We start from the raw sequence: 17,259 nt of genomic DNA, 5'->3' as shown, positions 1-17,259 counted from the left end.
TCCACTTTTTAGATTCCACATATAAGTGATAGCATATACTGTTTGTGTCTTGGCTATCTTCACGCAGCATGATGGAGTTTTAGGTCCATCCACGTTGCTGCAAATGCCATTATTTCATTCCGTATTATGGCTGAGCAATATTCCGTTGTGTTCATGTGCCACATCTTCTTTTCCACTCCTCTGTTGCTTCCATGTCTTGGCTATTGTATATAGGGCTGCAGTAAATATTGGGATACGGGTAGCTTTTCGAGTCATGGTTTTCTTTGGATAGATGCCCAGGAGTGGGATTGCTGGATCAAAAAGGTAATTCTGTTTTTAGTCTTTTGAAGAATCTCCATACTGTTTTCCAAGGTGGTTGCACCAATTTACATTCCCACCAGCAGTGTAATAGGGTTCCCTTTTCTCCATACCCTCTCCAGAATTTATCATTTGATCATGGCCATTCTGGCTGGTGTAAGGTGGTACCTCGTAGTAGTTTGATTTGCATTTCTCTAATAATTAGTGATGTTGAACATTTTTTCATGTGTTTTTTGGCCATGTGTATGTCTTCTTTGGAGAATTGCCTGTTTTGATCTTGTGCCCTTTTTTTTTTTTTTTTTTTTTGATGGGGTTGTGTGTTTTTTGGTATTGAGCTTTAGGAGATGTTTGTAAATTTTGGAGATTAATCCCTTGTCAGTTGCTTCATTTGCAAATATTTTCTCCCATTCTATGGGTTTTCTTTTCATTTTGTTTAGGGTTTCCCTGGCTGTGCAGAAACTTTTAATTAGGTCCCATTTGTTTATTTTTGTTTTTTTTTGTCATTACTCTAGAAGGTGGATCTGAGAAGATAATTGCTATGGTTGATATCAGGGAGTGTTCGGCCTATGTTTTCCTCTAAGAGTTTTATAGTATCTGGTCTTATATTTAGGTCTTTAATGCACTTTGAGTTTATTTTTGTGTATGGTGTTAGGGAGTGTTCTAACTTCATTCTATTACTTGTAGCTGTCCAGTTTTCCCAAGACCAGTTATTGAAGGGACTGTCTTTTTTCCGTTGTATACTCTTGCCTCCTTTGTCACAGATTAGTTGACTGTAGGTGTGTGGGTTTAATTCTGGGCTTTCTATCCTGTTCCACTGATCTATATTTCTGTTTCTGTGCCAATACCATACTGTTTTGATGATGGTAGCTTTTAGTATGGTCTGAAGTCAGGGAGTGTGATTCCTCCAGCTCCATTTTTCTTTCTCAGGATGGCTTTGGCTATTCTGGGTCTTCTATGCTTCCAAACAAATTGTAAAATATTTTGTTCTAGTTCTGTGAAAAATGCCATTGGTAATCTGATAGGGATTGCACTGAATCTGTAGGTTGCCTTGGGTAGTATAGTCATGTTGACAATATTCATTCTTCTAATCCAAGAGTGTGCTGTATCTTTCCATTTGTTTGTGTCGTCTTTGATTTCTTTTATCAGCGTCATATAGTTTTCAGAGTACAGGTCTTTTGTCTCTTTAGGTAGGTTTTTTTTGTTTGTTTTGTTTTGGTCTTGAGATATTTTAAGTTATTTCTCTGGAGGCTTAGTTTAACTTGAAAAGGCACAACTAACTGCATACCAGTATTACCTTTTTTTTTTGGTTGTGATAATCTGAAGGCCAGCAAGAAAGTTTTAACTCTTGTTAAGAGAACTCATTTTGGAGTTTCCATCGTGGCACAGCAGAAACGAATCCAACTAGGAACCATGAGATTTTGGGTTCAATCCCTGGCCTCACTCAGTGGGTTAAGGATCTGGTGTTGCCATGAGCTGTGGTGCAGGTCGCAGACGTGGCTCAGATCTAGTGTTGCTGTGGCTCTGGCATAGGCTGGCAGCTATAGCTCTGATTAGACCCCTAGCCTGGGAACCTCTGTGTGCTGAGGGTTCGGCCCTAAAAAGACAAAAAAAAAAAACAACAACAGAGAACTCATTTTAAAATATAATTTCAATAGTGGGTGAAAGCAGTATTGTAGTTTCATTCTTCAGAGAGTCATTTGGTAATTGGGAGTTGGTTTGAACAAGCTATTTATGTAAGAACTCTAATATAACTTTTTTTTTTTTCGGGGTATACCCATGGCACATGGAGGGTCCCAGGCTAGGGGTCCAGTTGGAGCCACAGCCACCGGCCTACACCACAGCCACAGCAATGCCAGATCCGAGCCATGTCCAAACCTCACGGCAACGCCAGATCCTTAACCCCACTGAGCAAGGCCAGGGATCGAACTTGCAACCTCATGGTTCCCAGTTGGATTCGTTTCTGCTGCACCGCAATGGGAACTCCATCGAATGCAACTTTTTTTTTTTTGGTCTTTTTGCTATTTCTTGGGCCACTCCCGAGGCATATGGAGTTTCCCAGGCTAGGGGTCCAATCGGAGCTGTAGCCACCGGCCTACGCCAGAGCCACAGCAACTCGGGATCCGAGCCGCGTCGGCAACCTACACCACAGCTCACGGCAACGCCAGATCGTTAACCCACTGAGCAAGGGCAGGGATCGAACCCGCAACCTCATGGTTCCTAGTCGGATTCGTTAACCACTGTGCCACGACAGGAACTCCCGAATGCAACTTTTTTACTGAGAAGTTTTAGTTGCTTTTGGTTACTTTAAATCTAAGTTATATTTATAGTGCTTTTCACATCAACATTTACTAAAATATCTCCTAATATCTCGGTATCCTTCACAGTGCCTTGCATAAATATTTCGGGGAGGTGGGAGAGTCAAATAAAAATTAAAAAATTTTTTGCATTAAAATTGTATGATCATGGTAGAAAATTAGAAGATAAACCAAGGGAGAGATAAAGACCCTCAAACCCCCAGTGCTCCAAAGACAGCCACTGTTGATATTTTGGTATATATCTATCCATACACTTGTGGAGAGAATATAGGCTAAATACTCCATTAGGTGTGGCAGGGTTCATTAGCATATGAAGGGTGGAAAGAGGCAAAAGAAATAAGAGTGAAGGGAACTCATGTGAATTCTGTGGGATCTGTGGCCAGGCACGATGCTAAAAACTATTTAAACATTTTTTCTTTGAGGTAGCATTCTTAATCCCATTTTCCAGAAATGGAAACTAAGATCTTAGAGACATTCAGTATCTTGTCTCAGGTAAGTAGTGGAATTTGAATATCAGTTCAGGTCTCATGCGCCAACGTACATTATACCTGAGAAAGTATCAATCCAGTAGCGTTCACATCATTCCTCTGTTCTCAGCCTTCCAGTGTCTTCCCTATACACAAAGGAAGACAACAATTCAAGTTCTTCGCTTAGTGTATAAAGCACCTGCATGGCCTGGCCTCCCTGCCTAACTCTCCAGCCTCATTCCCGTCACTGTCCCCTCCCTTTCTGTGCTCTAGCCCCAGTGGCCTCCTTGCTTTTCCTGGAGCGTCTGCCTCAAGGTCTTTGTGTACCGTTTCCTCTTTTGGCGACACTCTTACCTCAGCTTTTCATGTGATTTGTCCTCTCACTTCTTTCAGGTCTTTGCCCAGAGAATCTCCCTGAGCACTGTATCTAAACTGGTAGCTTCTGTCTCTGGGTCTTGACCTAGCTTTGTTTTTCTTGATGGGACTTAACTTTCTGACACTATACTTTGTTCTTGTTTGTTTATTGCTTGGTTCTAAATACAGAAGCTTTGTGAGGGCTGTAGTCCCACAGCTACAGCAGCGCCTATGGTAAACTCAGATAATTCTCTATGAATGAATTAATATTAACATAAGAATTCTTAAATGCCAAAGGTAACTTTTGGCCTGCTTAATTAAAATTACCCTTGATAGAGTATGGCTTTTGAGGTGCCCTTAAAGACTGTTTGAAATCAGTCTTTGGAATCAGATCTGAGATATTTTATACCAGACTTTAAAACTGCTTGAGGATCTTGAAGATGCACTCCAAGTAAGTTATAATGTTGTCAAAATCTTGCTTTCCCTGCTTCCCAATTTAATGGTTATTAAAAGAAAACACCGACTTCTCAGATATATTTTATAGGCCTATTAAAACTATTTTTCAGTGGTTCTTAGTTTAAGTTGGAGTACACATTGCCACAGGGCTGAAATGTTTTTAGTCTTGATGAAATAGTTTGAAAATAATTACATCCTCTCTACAACAAAGATGTCTTTACAATCCAACATATGTAGTAAGCTCTTCCCCAAACTTCTCTGGGAAAAATTTTAAACTCAGAAAACTTAAAGGAACGACAAACACCCATATACCATTTACCTCGATTCATCAGTTGTTAATTTTTGCTGAATTTGTTATCTATTTCTCTCCTTCCTTCCCTCCCTTTCTCTCTGTCTTTGTCTCTCTCCCTCTTCCCACACACTCATAGGTATAGACACGAACACTGTTACTTTGCTTAACCAGTTGAAAGTAAGTTACAGACCCCATGACTTCACCCCTAGAATATCTCAGCATGTATTTTCTAAAGAAGGGTGTTTTCCTGTATAACCACAGCACTATTATCACACCCAAGGAAGTTAAAATTGATAAAATGATATTATCTAATATGCAGTCCACACTCAGATTTCACCAGTGTCCCAAAAATGTCCTTTGTAGGTAAATATTTTTCTAATGAAGGATCAGACTCTGTATTCGGTTATCATGGCTCTCTAGTCTCCTTTAATCCAAAACAGATCCCTTACCTGTGTCCCCCCCCCCTTTTATTAGTGTCTTTCATGACACTATCATACTTGAAACAAGGCTGATAGTCTGAATTTGTTTTCTCATGGTTAGATCCATGTTAAACAGGTTTTGTTTTTTGTTTTGACAAGAAAAATGCATGGGTGTGTAGTAAGCTTTTAATGTTGGAGAAACTTGGAATGAAAAGTAAAGGGCCCTTCTTTTCCTCTTTGTTTCTGCAGGATTCTGAACACAAGCAGTTTGCTCTGTGACTGCCATTTGAAGTGGTTGCTTCAATGGCTGGTTGATAATAACTTTCAACATTCTGTGAATGTAAGCTGTGCACACCCTGAATGGCTAGCAGGGCAGAGCATCCTGAATGTGGATCTGAAAGATTTTGTCTGTGGTTTGTATTTTTGTTTTAAAAATTTGTATATTAGATACTATCTTAACAAAATTTAAAAATTTTTAAATAGAATGCCTTCCCACTAGCGTATCTGCTTCCATTTCTTTACATTCTTCTCCAGTATTTTTATATTGTAATCATAGCTTAAGTTTTTTTTTCTTTGACTTATGTCATAAGCAGCTTTTTCCTCTGTGTGTTCTTAAATGATCATTTTAAATAATATCAGTATAATAGCATCATTATGAATGTAGGCCCTTTCCCTTTTAGGGGGATTATTAACTTTAGAATAAATGTCTAGGAGTAAGATTCTTGAATCAAAAAGTATGAAGTTTTTTTTCATGAATTCATTCAGAAATATGATTTTAGAGAGCGGATTAAAGGTCTGGTGGTGTCAGTGCTATGGCATGAGTTCAGTCCCTCGCCCCAGAACTTTCACATGCTGTGGGCATGGCCAAAAAAAGTATGATTTTATATTGAGTAGATTTTGAAGAGTGCTACCAGATGTTTTCAAAGAGTTATTACTAGTTTATGTTGTCACCAGCAATGTATGACTGTACCGATTTTATTTGGTTTCTTCTTTTCTTTCTTTTCCTTCGTTCCTTTTTTCTTTTTTCTTTTTTTCATTTTTTTCTTCTCTTTTCTCTTCTTTCCTTTCCTTTTTTCTTTCTTTGCTTTTTAGGGCCACACTTGTAGCATATGGAAATTCCCAGGCTAGGGATCAAATCACAGCCATTAGCTCCCGGTCTACACCACAGCACAAGGCAATGCTGGATCCTTAACCCACTGAGCAGGGCCAGAGATGAAACCTGCATCCTCATGGATACTTATCGGGCTCATTTCCACTGAGCCACAATGGAAACTCCTTGATTTCTATTTACGATGCATTTTTTTAAGGACAGAAGTGGCAAGGTTTGGGAGTTTTGGAGAGGGGAAAGGGGGTATATTATATATATAGTTGTCATAGACAAATTGTCTTGATTCTATCTAGCACTTAATTATAATTTCATGTATATAATCTATTAATTTTCTCAATTTGGAAAAATTTTTTATCCTTAAATTTTCCTTTGAAGTAGAGTAAATAGTTCTTAGCTTTACACAGTCTCACTTTTAGATCAGTGTATCTGTGTTGCATATCACTAGTAACTGATTATTTAGATAGCTGTATATTGTCAGATCTATCTCCACCATCTACTTAAAGACGCTTAGGACATTTGGAAGTTCAGGTGCACAAAATACTTGCATTTTTACAAATTTTAAAGAAGAAAACAACCTAATAATGACTAAATTCTGCTTCATTGCCACAATTGCCTTTCTGACTTTACCACTGAGCCACAATGGGAGCTCCTTTTATCTTCTTTTTTTAGTTACCACTTTTATGGCACAGTGGAATGTTACCCAGTAAAGATATTGGCTGAGAATTCATATACCTACTGCTTTGAATGGATCCAATAATAGATTATTATTTCTGATTATTATCTATAGTTTATTAGCTAATCCTAAGCCAGTCTTCATTTAGATTTTTTACATGCTTGGAATTTTTCACTATTTTAGGTGAAACTTATGCACAAAGTACTTTCAAATATTGTGTTTTACTAATAGGAATATCTATTTTTATGTATGTTATATATATACACACACACACGCATACATATATAATGGGTAAGAGGATTTGAACTTGTTTTAAAATTCTAATTTAGGTTTCTCCATTTCCTAGTAACTGGTAGTGCTTAAGAAGTACATTCTAAGCGTAAGTAAAAGATGGTGGAAAGAGTGCTAAGCCCTGAAGTCTGAAAACCTTGGTTCTGGTCCAGGCTCAGCTGCTGACATGTACATATCTTAGAGCTCTACAGCCCTTTCAACCTTAACATGCCATTTTGTAAACAGAACATTTGGTTATACATTATTTGTTTTAAAATTGAATCTGGAGTTCCCATTGTGGCTCAGTGGTTAACAAATCCGACTAGGAACCATGAGGTTGCGGGTTCCATTCCTGGCCTTGCTCAGTGGGTTAAGGATCCGGCGTTGCCATGAGCTGTGGGGTAGGTTGCAGACATGGCTCGGATCCCGAGTTGCTGTGGCTCTGGTGTAGGCTGGTGGCTACAGCTCCGATTAGACCCCTAGCCTGGGAACCTCCATATGCTGTGGGAGTGGCTGAAGAAATGGCAAAAAAAGACAAAAAAAATTTGAATCTATAGGAGTTTATACTGTGGCTCAGTGGGTTAAGAACCCCACTAGTATCCATGAGGATGCGGGTTTGATCTCTGGCCTCAGGGGGTTAAGGATCTGGCGTTGCTGTGAGCTGTGGTATAGGTTGCAGATGTGGCCTGGATCCTGAGTTGCTGTGGCTGTGGTGTAGGCCTGCAGCTGCAGTTCTGATTTGACCCCTAGCCTGGGAATGTCTTTATGCCTCAGGTGCAGCCCTGAAAAAGAAAAAAAAAATTGGATTTATAGATCCAAAAATAAATAATTGACTTGGCTCCTGTCCTGTTGTTTTTTTTTTTTTTTTCCTTTAGATGATTTTCTCAAGCCGCAAATAAGAACTCATCCTGAAACCACAGTTGCTCTAAGGGGCATGAACGTGACTCTGACATGCACTGCAGTGAGCAGCAGTGATTCAGCCATGTCTGCTGTGTGGCGCAAAGATAGTGAAATCTTGTATGATGCTGATATTGAGAACTTTGTACGTTATCAACAGCAAGCTGGAGAAGCTCTGGAATATACTAGTGTCTTACATCTTTTCAGTGTGAATTTCACAGATGAAGGAAAATATCAGTGCATCGTTACTAATCACTTTGGTTCTAACTATTCTCAGAAAGCCAAACTGACTGTGAATGGTAAGAAACTATGCTCCCTGATAGTTTTGTGTTTAATTTTTGAAACTTTTTTTCATGTTTCATTTTTGAACCATTTGACCAAGAAAATTAGGCTAGGCCTGATGACATTTCAGAGGGGTGTCCTGGGGTCCTTACTGTTTTTGTCTTTAAGGTTGTGATAATATATAGACTGGATTGCTAGTTTACTCATTTATTGTCCTTAATTAGTCTTTGACTGAGGGGTAAAGGTGAATTTGTGGCCCCAGGAGATAGGCTACTTTCGCTTTTATTTATGCTTTTGAAAGAACTCTTTTGAAATTCTCCATTTTTTTTTTTTCAGAACCACAATTCTGTTCTGAAAACTATGAAATTTATTCCTGACACTGTTCACAGGGCCTTCCAATAACTGGGGGTATTTAGAACATTTCTGGATCCAGTGATTATTACCGTTGTCTGAATGTTGTCACATGAAATCACTTTTTAAAATAGTGCTCTTTTTTCACTGTGGTTGTAAGAAAAACAAAATGGCTTGATTTATCTATGGCCTATTAGATTGAATAACTACAACATTTTAGGCTTTGTATAATTAAAGGGTGTACATGTGTCTTGCTTTGGGTTGTTTTATGAGGTGTTTGAAGGCATAAATTTTTTTAATCATGGTTACCTTGACAACTTTGTAGTTGTTTATTTGGGAAGCACCATTTAGTCTCTTAAGCAAGGGAGTCATAGTAAATATTATGTTCTAAGAATTCCCTAGTGATCTAGTGAGTTAAGGATCCAGTGCTGTTATTGCTGTGGCTTGGGTCACTGTGGTGCAGGTTTGATCCCTGGCCCGAGAACTTCTGCATGCCATGAATGTGGCCACCCTTCCAAAAAAAAAAAACAAAAAAACAAGTAAAATAGGGAGTTCAAAAAGGTCTGTGGCCTCTGCTTTCTCTGTTCTTACCAAGGAGATCAAGGAGGTGTGTCCTGCATTCTAGAAGAGTTAGTTATCAAATACTCTGAGGTTGTAGGAGAAAAGATGGTCTCTGAAGGTGTGTTTACTGTCAGTCCAGAGAGCATGTCTTCTCAAAGAAATAGACATTACAACAGTTGGTGTTTTGCTAACAAAGTCTCCCTTGTACATATGTGTGCGTGTGTATATATACATATATATATGTATATGTATTTGTCCCCTCACCCGCTTTGTCTTGGTGATCTTTCTTGGAACAGAGATGCCATCTTTTCTGAAAACGCCAATGGATCTAACTATTCGCACTGGAGCCATGGCCAGATTAGAATGTGCTGCCGAGGGCCACCCTGCGCCTCAGATCTCCTGGCAGAAAGATGGTGGTACTGACTTTCCTGCTGCTCGGGAAAGACGCATGCATGTCATGCCTGAGGATGATGTCTTCTTCATTGCAAACGTGAAAATAGAAGACATGGGCATCTATAGCTGCATGGCACAGAATATAGCAGGGGGTCTCTCAGCAAATGCCTCGCTAACAGTGTTAGGTATGTTAACTGCTCCGTGGGTCCCTGCCTTTGCAGGAGCCTTTTTATTGTGGATCTACTCTTGGTCTTAATGGCAAGAAAAGTCTTAAGTTTGAGATTTCATTTGTGAACCGTTATCTCTTTGTTACCTTGTTTTGCCAATTTATGCAGGGTTGTGTCAGCCTAGGGTATTAGTGGATTCATTAACTGAAATCTGAGGATATTCTGAGGGCAGCGTTAGAGATCTTTATTCCGTGAATGGAAAATTCACAACCTTTTATATTTTGTTATATTTCCCTGTCTAAGTTTTCTACTTCATGTATATTTGTTTTTTTCTACTATTCACTTAATGAGTTTGCAGTTTTATACTGCCTCACGTCCTGTTTCACAGTGAACTTGAGACAATTTAACTTTTCCTTCCCAGTTCATATTTTTTAAAAAATTTATAAGATGAAAAAAAATGACCTGTCTTTTGGTGGAATTTCCTGTTTTCCTTCCAGTATGCTCCTGTTAATCCTATGCTCTGGTAAAATGTCTTTTCCCTGTGAGATTTCCCCAGACAAGCCAATTTTTTTCTTATGAGAATCCTTTTCTTTATTGGGACTCAAATCCAATTCTAGTTCTCCTTTCCTTTAGATGTTAGGGTTTTCAAAAATTTGTTGCTTTGTGTAATTGTGTAATCAGAAAAATAAGCTTATTGTTTGAAAATTTGATATATAGACAGTTAGAAAAAAGAATGGAAAGTCCTTCAAATGCTGTTAAAGATTTTGGCATATTCTGGACTTTTTAAAGCACTCATCTTTATATGGTTATGTCTGCCTACTTTTTTCCACTTAATATTGTATCACAGGGTAACCATGTCATTAAATGTTCATAAAATATCATGTGGCTTTCTATAATTTACTTATATTTCTGTTAGATTTTTAGATTTTTTCCCCCTGTAAAAATTACAACTAATTTTGTAATGAACATCTATGTATATAAATCTTTGAATTCTTTGCTGAGGATAGCTTGCTTGAGGTAGAATTCCTGAGATAATATTTAGATTTTTTTTGAGGCTTTTGCTTTTCTGAAATATTAACTTGTAATCCGTGATATATGAAAGTGCTTATTTCATGATTACCTCATTAGTCTACTTCAGTAGAGTTTTAGGAATCAGATTGCCTAATGTGATTTTTTAATACCTCTTTCTGCTAGAGACACCTTCATTTATTAGACCTCTGGAGGACAAGACAGTGACCCGAGGTGAGACTGCGGTCTTACAGTGCATAGCTGGAGGGAGTCCTGCCCCTCGCCTCAACTGGACCAAAGATGATGGACCACTGCTGGTGACAGAACGGCACTTCTTTGCTGCAGCCAACCAGCTCCTCATCATTGTCGATGCTGGGCTCGAAGACGCCGGGAAATATACCTGTATTATGTCCAACACCCTTGGGACAGAACGTGGTCACATTTACCTAAATGTCATTTCATCCTCCAATTGTGACTCTTCCCAGGGTAGCATTGGGCATGAAGATGATGGCTGGACCACAGTTGGCATTGTCATCATTGTTGTGGTCTGCTGTGTTGTGGGCACCTCTTTGATCTGGGTCATTGTTATTTACCACATGAGGAGGAAAAATGAAGACTATAGCATCACAAACACAGGTGAGTGGTACCCAGTTGGCACCTGTAGCTTATACTTCAGTCAAGAATGTAGTATAGGATTGATGGTAAAATATGAAAAACCGAGGAGCTTTGGTACTTTGTTAAGAAGGAAGGATTTTTCTGTTAAAATGTCTTCTTTGATGTAATAGAACCTTTCCAATGAATAATTTTAAGAATTTGTAAAGAATTTTGCTCTGATAAACAATTGCAGGTGTACTTGCTTTAATGCCTAAGGCCCATTTCCGTTGTAGTTTCCTGTGGGAAAGAGTGGAGTCCGTATGACGTAGGTCAGTCTTTGACATCGCTCACCCTGAAAGCCTGTGAGAGAAGAGCTTCAGCCAGACAGATTGTGCAAGTGTGTCTGTGGATAAGATTTCAGACTTTAGGTCTTGTTTCTTTTGCTATGACTTTCGAAATGAAGCTTTGATGAGAATTCTAGTGAGAAAGAGTTTTCAGAGAAAATCCTAAGAGCGATTGAGTTTCTAGGTACATAACATCTTTCTGGCCATTTGTACCAATACGTTTGCAAGAGTGTTCTGAGTATTGTCTTAAATTTGCCTAACTTTATTTGGGAGTTACAGATGTTTCTTTTACAGAGGAGCTCAATCTGCCTGCAGACATTCCCAGCTACTTGTCTTCCCAGGGAACACTGTCTGAGCCACAGGAAGGCTACAGCAACTCGGAGGCAGGCAGTCACCAGCAGCTTATGCCTCCTGCCAATGGATATTTACACAAAGGCGCTGATGGTAATGACTCTTCCTTGTCTATGCCTACAGTGTCCGTCAGCCCTCTTCTCCATTGAGTTAAATAGTTATTTATTTATTTATTTTTTGTCTTTTTGCCTTTTTTAGGGCCGCTTCCTGCAGCATATGGAGGTTCCCAGGCTAGGGGTCCAATCGGAGCTGTATCCGCCGACCTATGCCAGAGCCACAGCAACACGGGATCCGAGCCGCGTCTGCAACCTACACTACAGCTCACGGCAACGCCAGATCCTCAACCCACTGAGCAAGGCCAGGGATTGAACCTGCAACCTCATGGTTCCTAGTCGGATTCGTTAACCACTGCGCCACGACCGGAACTCCTAGATAGTTATTTTTTCCAACACACCTGCGGCTTATGGAGTTCCCAGGCCAGGGATCAGATCCCAGCCTCAGTTGCAACCTAAGCCACAGCTGTGGCAACACTAGATCCTTGACCCACTGTGCCAGGCCAGGGATCAAACCTGCAACTCCTGATCCCATTGTGCCACAGCGGGAACTCCTGAAGCAATATTTTAAAGTAAGATACTCAATGAAAACATTTGGCTCCAAGCAAAATAGGATGAAAACTGACTAAGTCTCAACAGAGGAGAAAATCATCTGACAGAAGGAGAAACACATCCTTAAAAAGGGATTAAAGAACACAGCAGAGGCTCTCAGACTAGAGTATTATTATGGGAAGGAGATGCTCTAGAAACTTTTTTCCAGGTGTGTGGTATCCTTTTCAGGCGTGAGCAGCCTTCAGACCATATCCAGGGGAGGTTGTTTCTCCTGCTGACAGGTTTAAAAGGCACTGAAGATTCTCTGCATATATTGGAGAACATTAGAGAGATGTAACATAATTATGTGAACCTGACTTTACCACACTGCTTTTCCCTACTCCCCCCTCCCCAAAGGGAGTGACAGACCATAGGGAGGTGAACTAGAGAGAGATTTGGGTTTGATTGTCAGTTCCTCTTTCTAGTTATGTGATCATGAACAAGTTACTAAAATCTGAGCTTTAATTTCCTCATTTTAAAAATAAATAATATAAGGCATTTTTCTCAATATGCTCCCATATTTGACACATCTGTGTAGTGCTTCAAGTACTATAAAAATGAAAGGTCTGTTCCATTGCTACAGAGATTTTTTAGGCTTAGTGTTAATAGAACTTCTCTATATGGTTGGTAAGTTGGGTTTTGTTTTGGCTTTCCATGGGAAGGACGTATTTCTAGCTTTTGAAAGAATACTTAAAAACCTCTACTCTTTGAAATTTGTAGGAAATAACACTGCTTTCTGGGTTAATCACTTCCAGTTCTTTTCCAGTCCTAACATTCTGTTGCTTGATCACGAGTAAGTAACTCGCTCTCAATTTCTCACTTTCCTCCCTTCATCGTTCAGTTTTCAAAGCACGTAATGGTCCAGGGAGTTCATTATTAAACTTTTACTCCTGCCAAGCACACGCTTATCAGGCAGGACTCTTGACCATCTGAGTCCTTCTCTAGGGGTGCTTTTAGCAGTTAGCATTTCTTACCCTTTTGACTCGTGGAAGTAATGTGGGCTTTTGTGAAGTCATCATAACTTTGTTCTCTGCCTTGGTTTGCTGAAACCGAGCATGGGTTCTGTAGCACAGTGCCGGCCTTATCTTGACTCCCTTGATTTGAGCATGACCTTGTCCAGGCTGGACAGAGATGGTTTAATGTACTATTCAAGAACATGGATGCTGAAGCCGGAGGGTCTGAGCGTCGATCTCAGCTCTCCACTGTATGGCTTTGGGAAGGTTGGTCTCTGGCAGCATGTCTTTGGGCAAGTGACCTAACCTCTCTGTGTTGTAGTTACTCCATCTGTAAAATAGGGATAATGATAGTATTTACCTCCTAGGGAGGTGATGAGAATTAAATTAGTTAATTCACAGAAAGACCCTGAAACTTCCTCTGGTTTATCATGTAAGTTTTGAACAAATACCAGCTAATGATTGTAATGATGACAGGGGTTAGAGAAAACTACTGATTGGCAAAGCTGATTTCTTAACTGAAGGATGTTTGGGTTCTTTTCCATGTTGTCCTCAGGTGGCACTGGTACCCGGGTTATCTGCTCAGATTGTTATGACAATGCTAACATCTACTCCCGGACCCGAGAATACTGTCCGTACACCTACGTTGCTGAAGAGGATGTTCTAGAGCAGACGCTCTCCAGCCTCATGGTCCAGATGCCCAAAGAGACATATTTGGCACATCCTCCCCAAGATGCCACTACCCTGGAGAGCCTGGTATCATCAGCAGATAGAGGGATGTCTGCCTTTCCCACCAACCATGAGAGGATAAATGAGAAGAAACTTCCCTCCACACAGATGAGCAGTGGTAAAGGGCACAGTGTCTTTTGTTTATTTTGACTTGTTCTCACTTTTGCGTACTTGAGTTTTCCTTTTGTCCTGTAGGTAGTCCTCTCATTTGACAGGAAGCAAACACATTGATACAATGGAGTAATTAGCTACCGTTAGCTGGTATAAACTAGAACCAGAGATTTTTAGAGATTAGAGTTAGAAAGAAGTCTGCATCTGTAGGATGAAAACGACTTTTGTGGGAATAATAAGATCATGTTACTAAAAATTCAGAAGCCATGTAGAAAAGTTTCTATAAAAAAGTTTCATATAGGTATTACTTTTTTCTTCCATCTTTATTTAAATTATAGAGATTTGAAATGCTAAAGATATAATTTGGGCATAATTGGGTGAAGGTTTTCACTGAGAAGATTTGCAGATGTTGTATTTGGCTGCTGTTCTGTCAGGTCCACGTTGAGTGTCAGTATCACTGGACAGGTGTTTGTTTTGTCTATGAAATACTACACTTAGGGCCATAAGTGGGAAAGAAATCTGGGGATGGTGGCCCAGGAAAAAGAAACACATGTTACTTTGTGCAGATGAGGCATTTGATCTCCACCCAGTCTGTAAAACAAAGTACAACAAAACAAAACTCTTTCTAGACCATGAAGGGCACTTCTGAGCATGTCTTCCTGTCCATCCAGGCTTTTCATCAGCTGTCACCCTCCTGTCAGCCTGCAGTGGAAGAGCACTGGAAGTAGCGATGAGGGTGGAGGGGGTGGGTGCCAGGCACTGTGCAGCTTCCCAGTGGAAGGCATTGCAAATGGTGCTTCCGGAGTGGTTCTAGCCAAGTAAACAGTTTGATGTGAACTTTTAAGATACACGCCACTGTTTTTATTTTTTTTGTTGTTTTTTTAAATTTATTATTTATTTATTTATTTATTTATTTTTTGTCTTTTGCCATTTCTTTTTTTTTTGTCTTTTTTTGCTATTTCTTGGGCTGCTCCCGCGGCATGTGGAGGTTCCCAGGCTAGGGGTCGAATCGGAGCTGCAGCCACCGGCCGCGGGATCCGAGCCACGTCTGCAACCTACACCACAGCTCACGGCAACGCCGGATCGTTAACCCACTGAGCAAGGGCAGGGACCGAACCCGCAACCTCATGGTTCCTAGTCGGATTCGTTAACCACTGCGCCACAACGGGAACTCCACACTCCACTGTTTTTAGTTAAGAGACAGAGACCAGCTCTAAAGAGGGTACAGGTCAGAGAAGAATATCCTGTTAGTGAAGTTAGCCTCTTGTCTTTAAAATTCTGTGCCCGTGAAAAAAGTGCACCAACACTAAATCCATTTCCCCACGTCCTAGAAGAGATATACACACAAATAACTTTTTAAGTAGAACGAAAAGTGCAGTGTCATTTTTCCCCAGTTTGGGGACTATCTTAATTGTTAGTGAGGAAATCAGTAAATGAGAATGCTTTTGTGCATTGCTTGTTCCTTATCTACGGTGCTGTAGCTCCTCGCTGCTCAGAGTGAGGTCTGTCAGCATCAGCATCGCTTAGGGGCTTGTTAGAAATGCAGAGCATGGGTCCTACTCCAGACCTAGTGAACAGAGTCTATATTTTAACATAATCCCCAGATTATTTGTTTACATATTAAAGCTTGAGAAGCTCTGTTCTAGCTTATGTTACACATGGGTTTTATTTTTATTTTTTACTTACTCAATGAATTTTATTACATTTATAGTTGTACGGAAATCATCCCAAACCCCCAGCCCATCCCCCACGCCCCAACCTGTCTCTTTTGGAAACCATAAGTTTTTCAAAGTCTGTGAGTCAGTATCTGTTCTGCAAAGAAGCTCCTTGTGTCCTTTTTTTAGATTCCTCATGTAAGTGATAGCATATGATGTTGGTGTCTCACTGTCTGACTAACCTCAACTTAGCAAGATAGTTTCTAGGTCCTTCCATGTTGCTGCAAATGCCGTTATTTCTTTCATTTTAATGGCTGAGTAATATTCCATTGTGTATATGTACCACATCTTCTTTATCCACTTCTCTATTGATGGACATTTAGGTTGTTTCCATGTCTTGGCTATTGTATATAGTGCTGCAGTGAACATTGGAGAATATGTATCTTTTTGAGTCATGGTTTTCTCTGGATAGATGCCCAGGATTTGGATGGGTTTTATTTTTATTTCTGAATTTCTGTTTCTAGAATGTTTGGCTGGCTTTTTCCAAGATGTATCCCTGCGAAGTTAGTATAACTTAGAGTAAATGTTCTCTGGGAAAAGAGGTCACTACTGCAATAAGTTAGAAGAATGAGAAATTTTTATTTTTGAAACCAAAGTACACATAACCTGATTTAAAAATATCAGCTTTGGTTATTATTAGAATTATTGACATGCTAGAAGCTGGAGGGGAGCGTTTATTTATTTGATTAGTATGAATATTTTATTGGTCAAATGTGAGGCAGGCCGAAGTTCCTAGGCTTGGGATCAAATCCCAGCCACAGCAGTGACAATGCCAAATCCTTAACCACTAGGCCACTAGGGAACTCCCTGGTTGGCTGTTTATTTTTTTTGTTGTTGTTGTTTTTTTTGTTTTTTTGCTTTTTTTGGGGCCTCATTTGCAGCGTATGGAAGTTCCCAGACTAGGGGTTGAATTGGAGCTTTAGCTGCCAGCTTACACCACAGCCACAGCAATGCTGGATCCTAGCCGCATCTGCGACCTACACCACAGCTCATGGCAATGCCGGATCCTTAACCCACTGAGGAAGGTCAGGGGTCGAACCTGCAACCTCATGGTTCCTAGTCGGATTCGTTTCCTCTGCGCCACAATGGGAACTCCTGTTTGTTTATTTTTAAAATGATTTTTTTGAGAGTTCTCTTGTGCAGTGGGTTAAGGATCTGGCATTGTCACTGCAGCAGCTTGGGTTACTGCTGTGGGATGGATTCAATCCCTGGCCTGGGAACTTCTGCATGTTGCAGGTGCAGCCCCCTTGCCAAAAAAAAGGGTTTTTTTTAAAGGTGTTTAATTTTATTTAAAGACACAATTATTGTACCAAATCAATGATTTTTAACTATGTCATGCAACTTTCACTACTATATGGATACTAATTTTTTGTTTTTAGTTTGTTTCTATGTGTCTAAAAAGTTTTCAGTCTGTGCCTGTAGCATATGGAAGTTCCTGGGCCAGGGATAGAACCTATGCCATGACAGTGACCCAAGCCACTGCAGTGATGACTCTGGGTCCTTTACTG

General features: G+C 40.0%; 1 protein-coding gene across 3 annotated transcripts in view; it reads left to right on the top strand.

Annotated features, from left to right (window-relative positions):
• Window positions 1-17,259, top strand: part of LRIG2 (leucine rich repeats and immunoglobulin like domains 2) — a 66,404-nt gene that overhangs the window by 44,295 nt on the left and 4,850 nt on the right. For 2 of the 3 annotated variants that reach the window (XM_047784977.1, XM_047784979.1), the window contains 6 exons: window positions 4,850-5,013; window positions 7,527-7,847; window positions 9,039-9,320; window positions 10,497-10,946; window positions 11,543-11,692; window positions 13,753-14,043. In XM_047784977.1, coding sequence (XP_047640933.1) covers window positions 4,850-5,013; window positions 7,527-7,847; window positions 9,039-9,320; window positions 10,497-10,946; window positions 11,543-11,692; window positions 13,753-14,043 — 1,658 coding nt within the window. The remainder of the gene's footprint in view (window positions 1-4,849; window positions 5,014-7,526; window positions 7,848-9,038; window positions 9,321-10,496; window positions 10,947-11,542; window positions 11,693-13,752; window positions 14,044-17,259) is intronic. The other variant, XM_047784978.1, reaches the window with a different exon arrangement.

Source organism: Phacochoerus africanus, chromosome 6, assembly GCF_016906955.1.
Source record: "Phacochoerus africanus isolate WHEZ1 chromosome 6, ROS_Pafr_v1, whole genome shotgun sequence".
Lineage (NCBI taxonomy): Eukaryota > Metazoa > Chordata > Mammalia > Artiodactyla > Suidae > Phacochoerus > Phacochoerus africanus.
The sequence above is the reverse complement of the archived record's forward strand: the minus strand, read 5'-3'. Positions and strand labels throughout refer to the sequence as shown.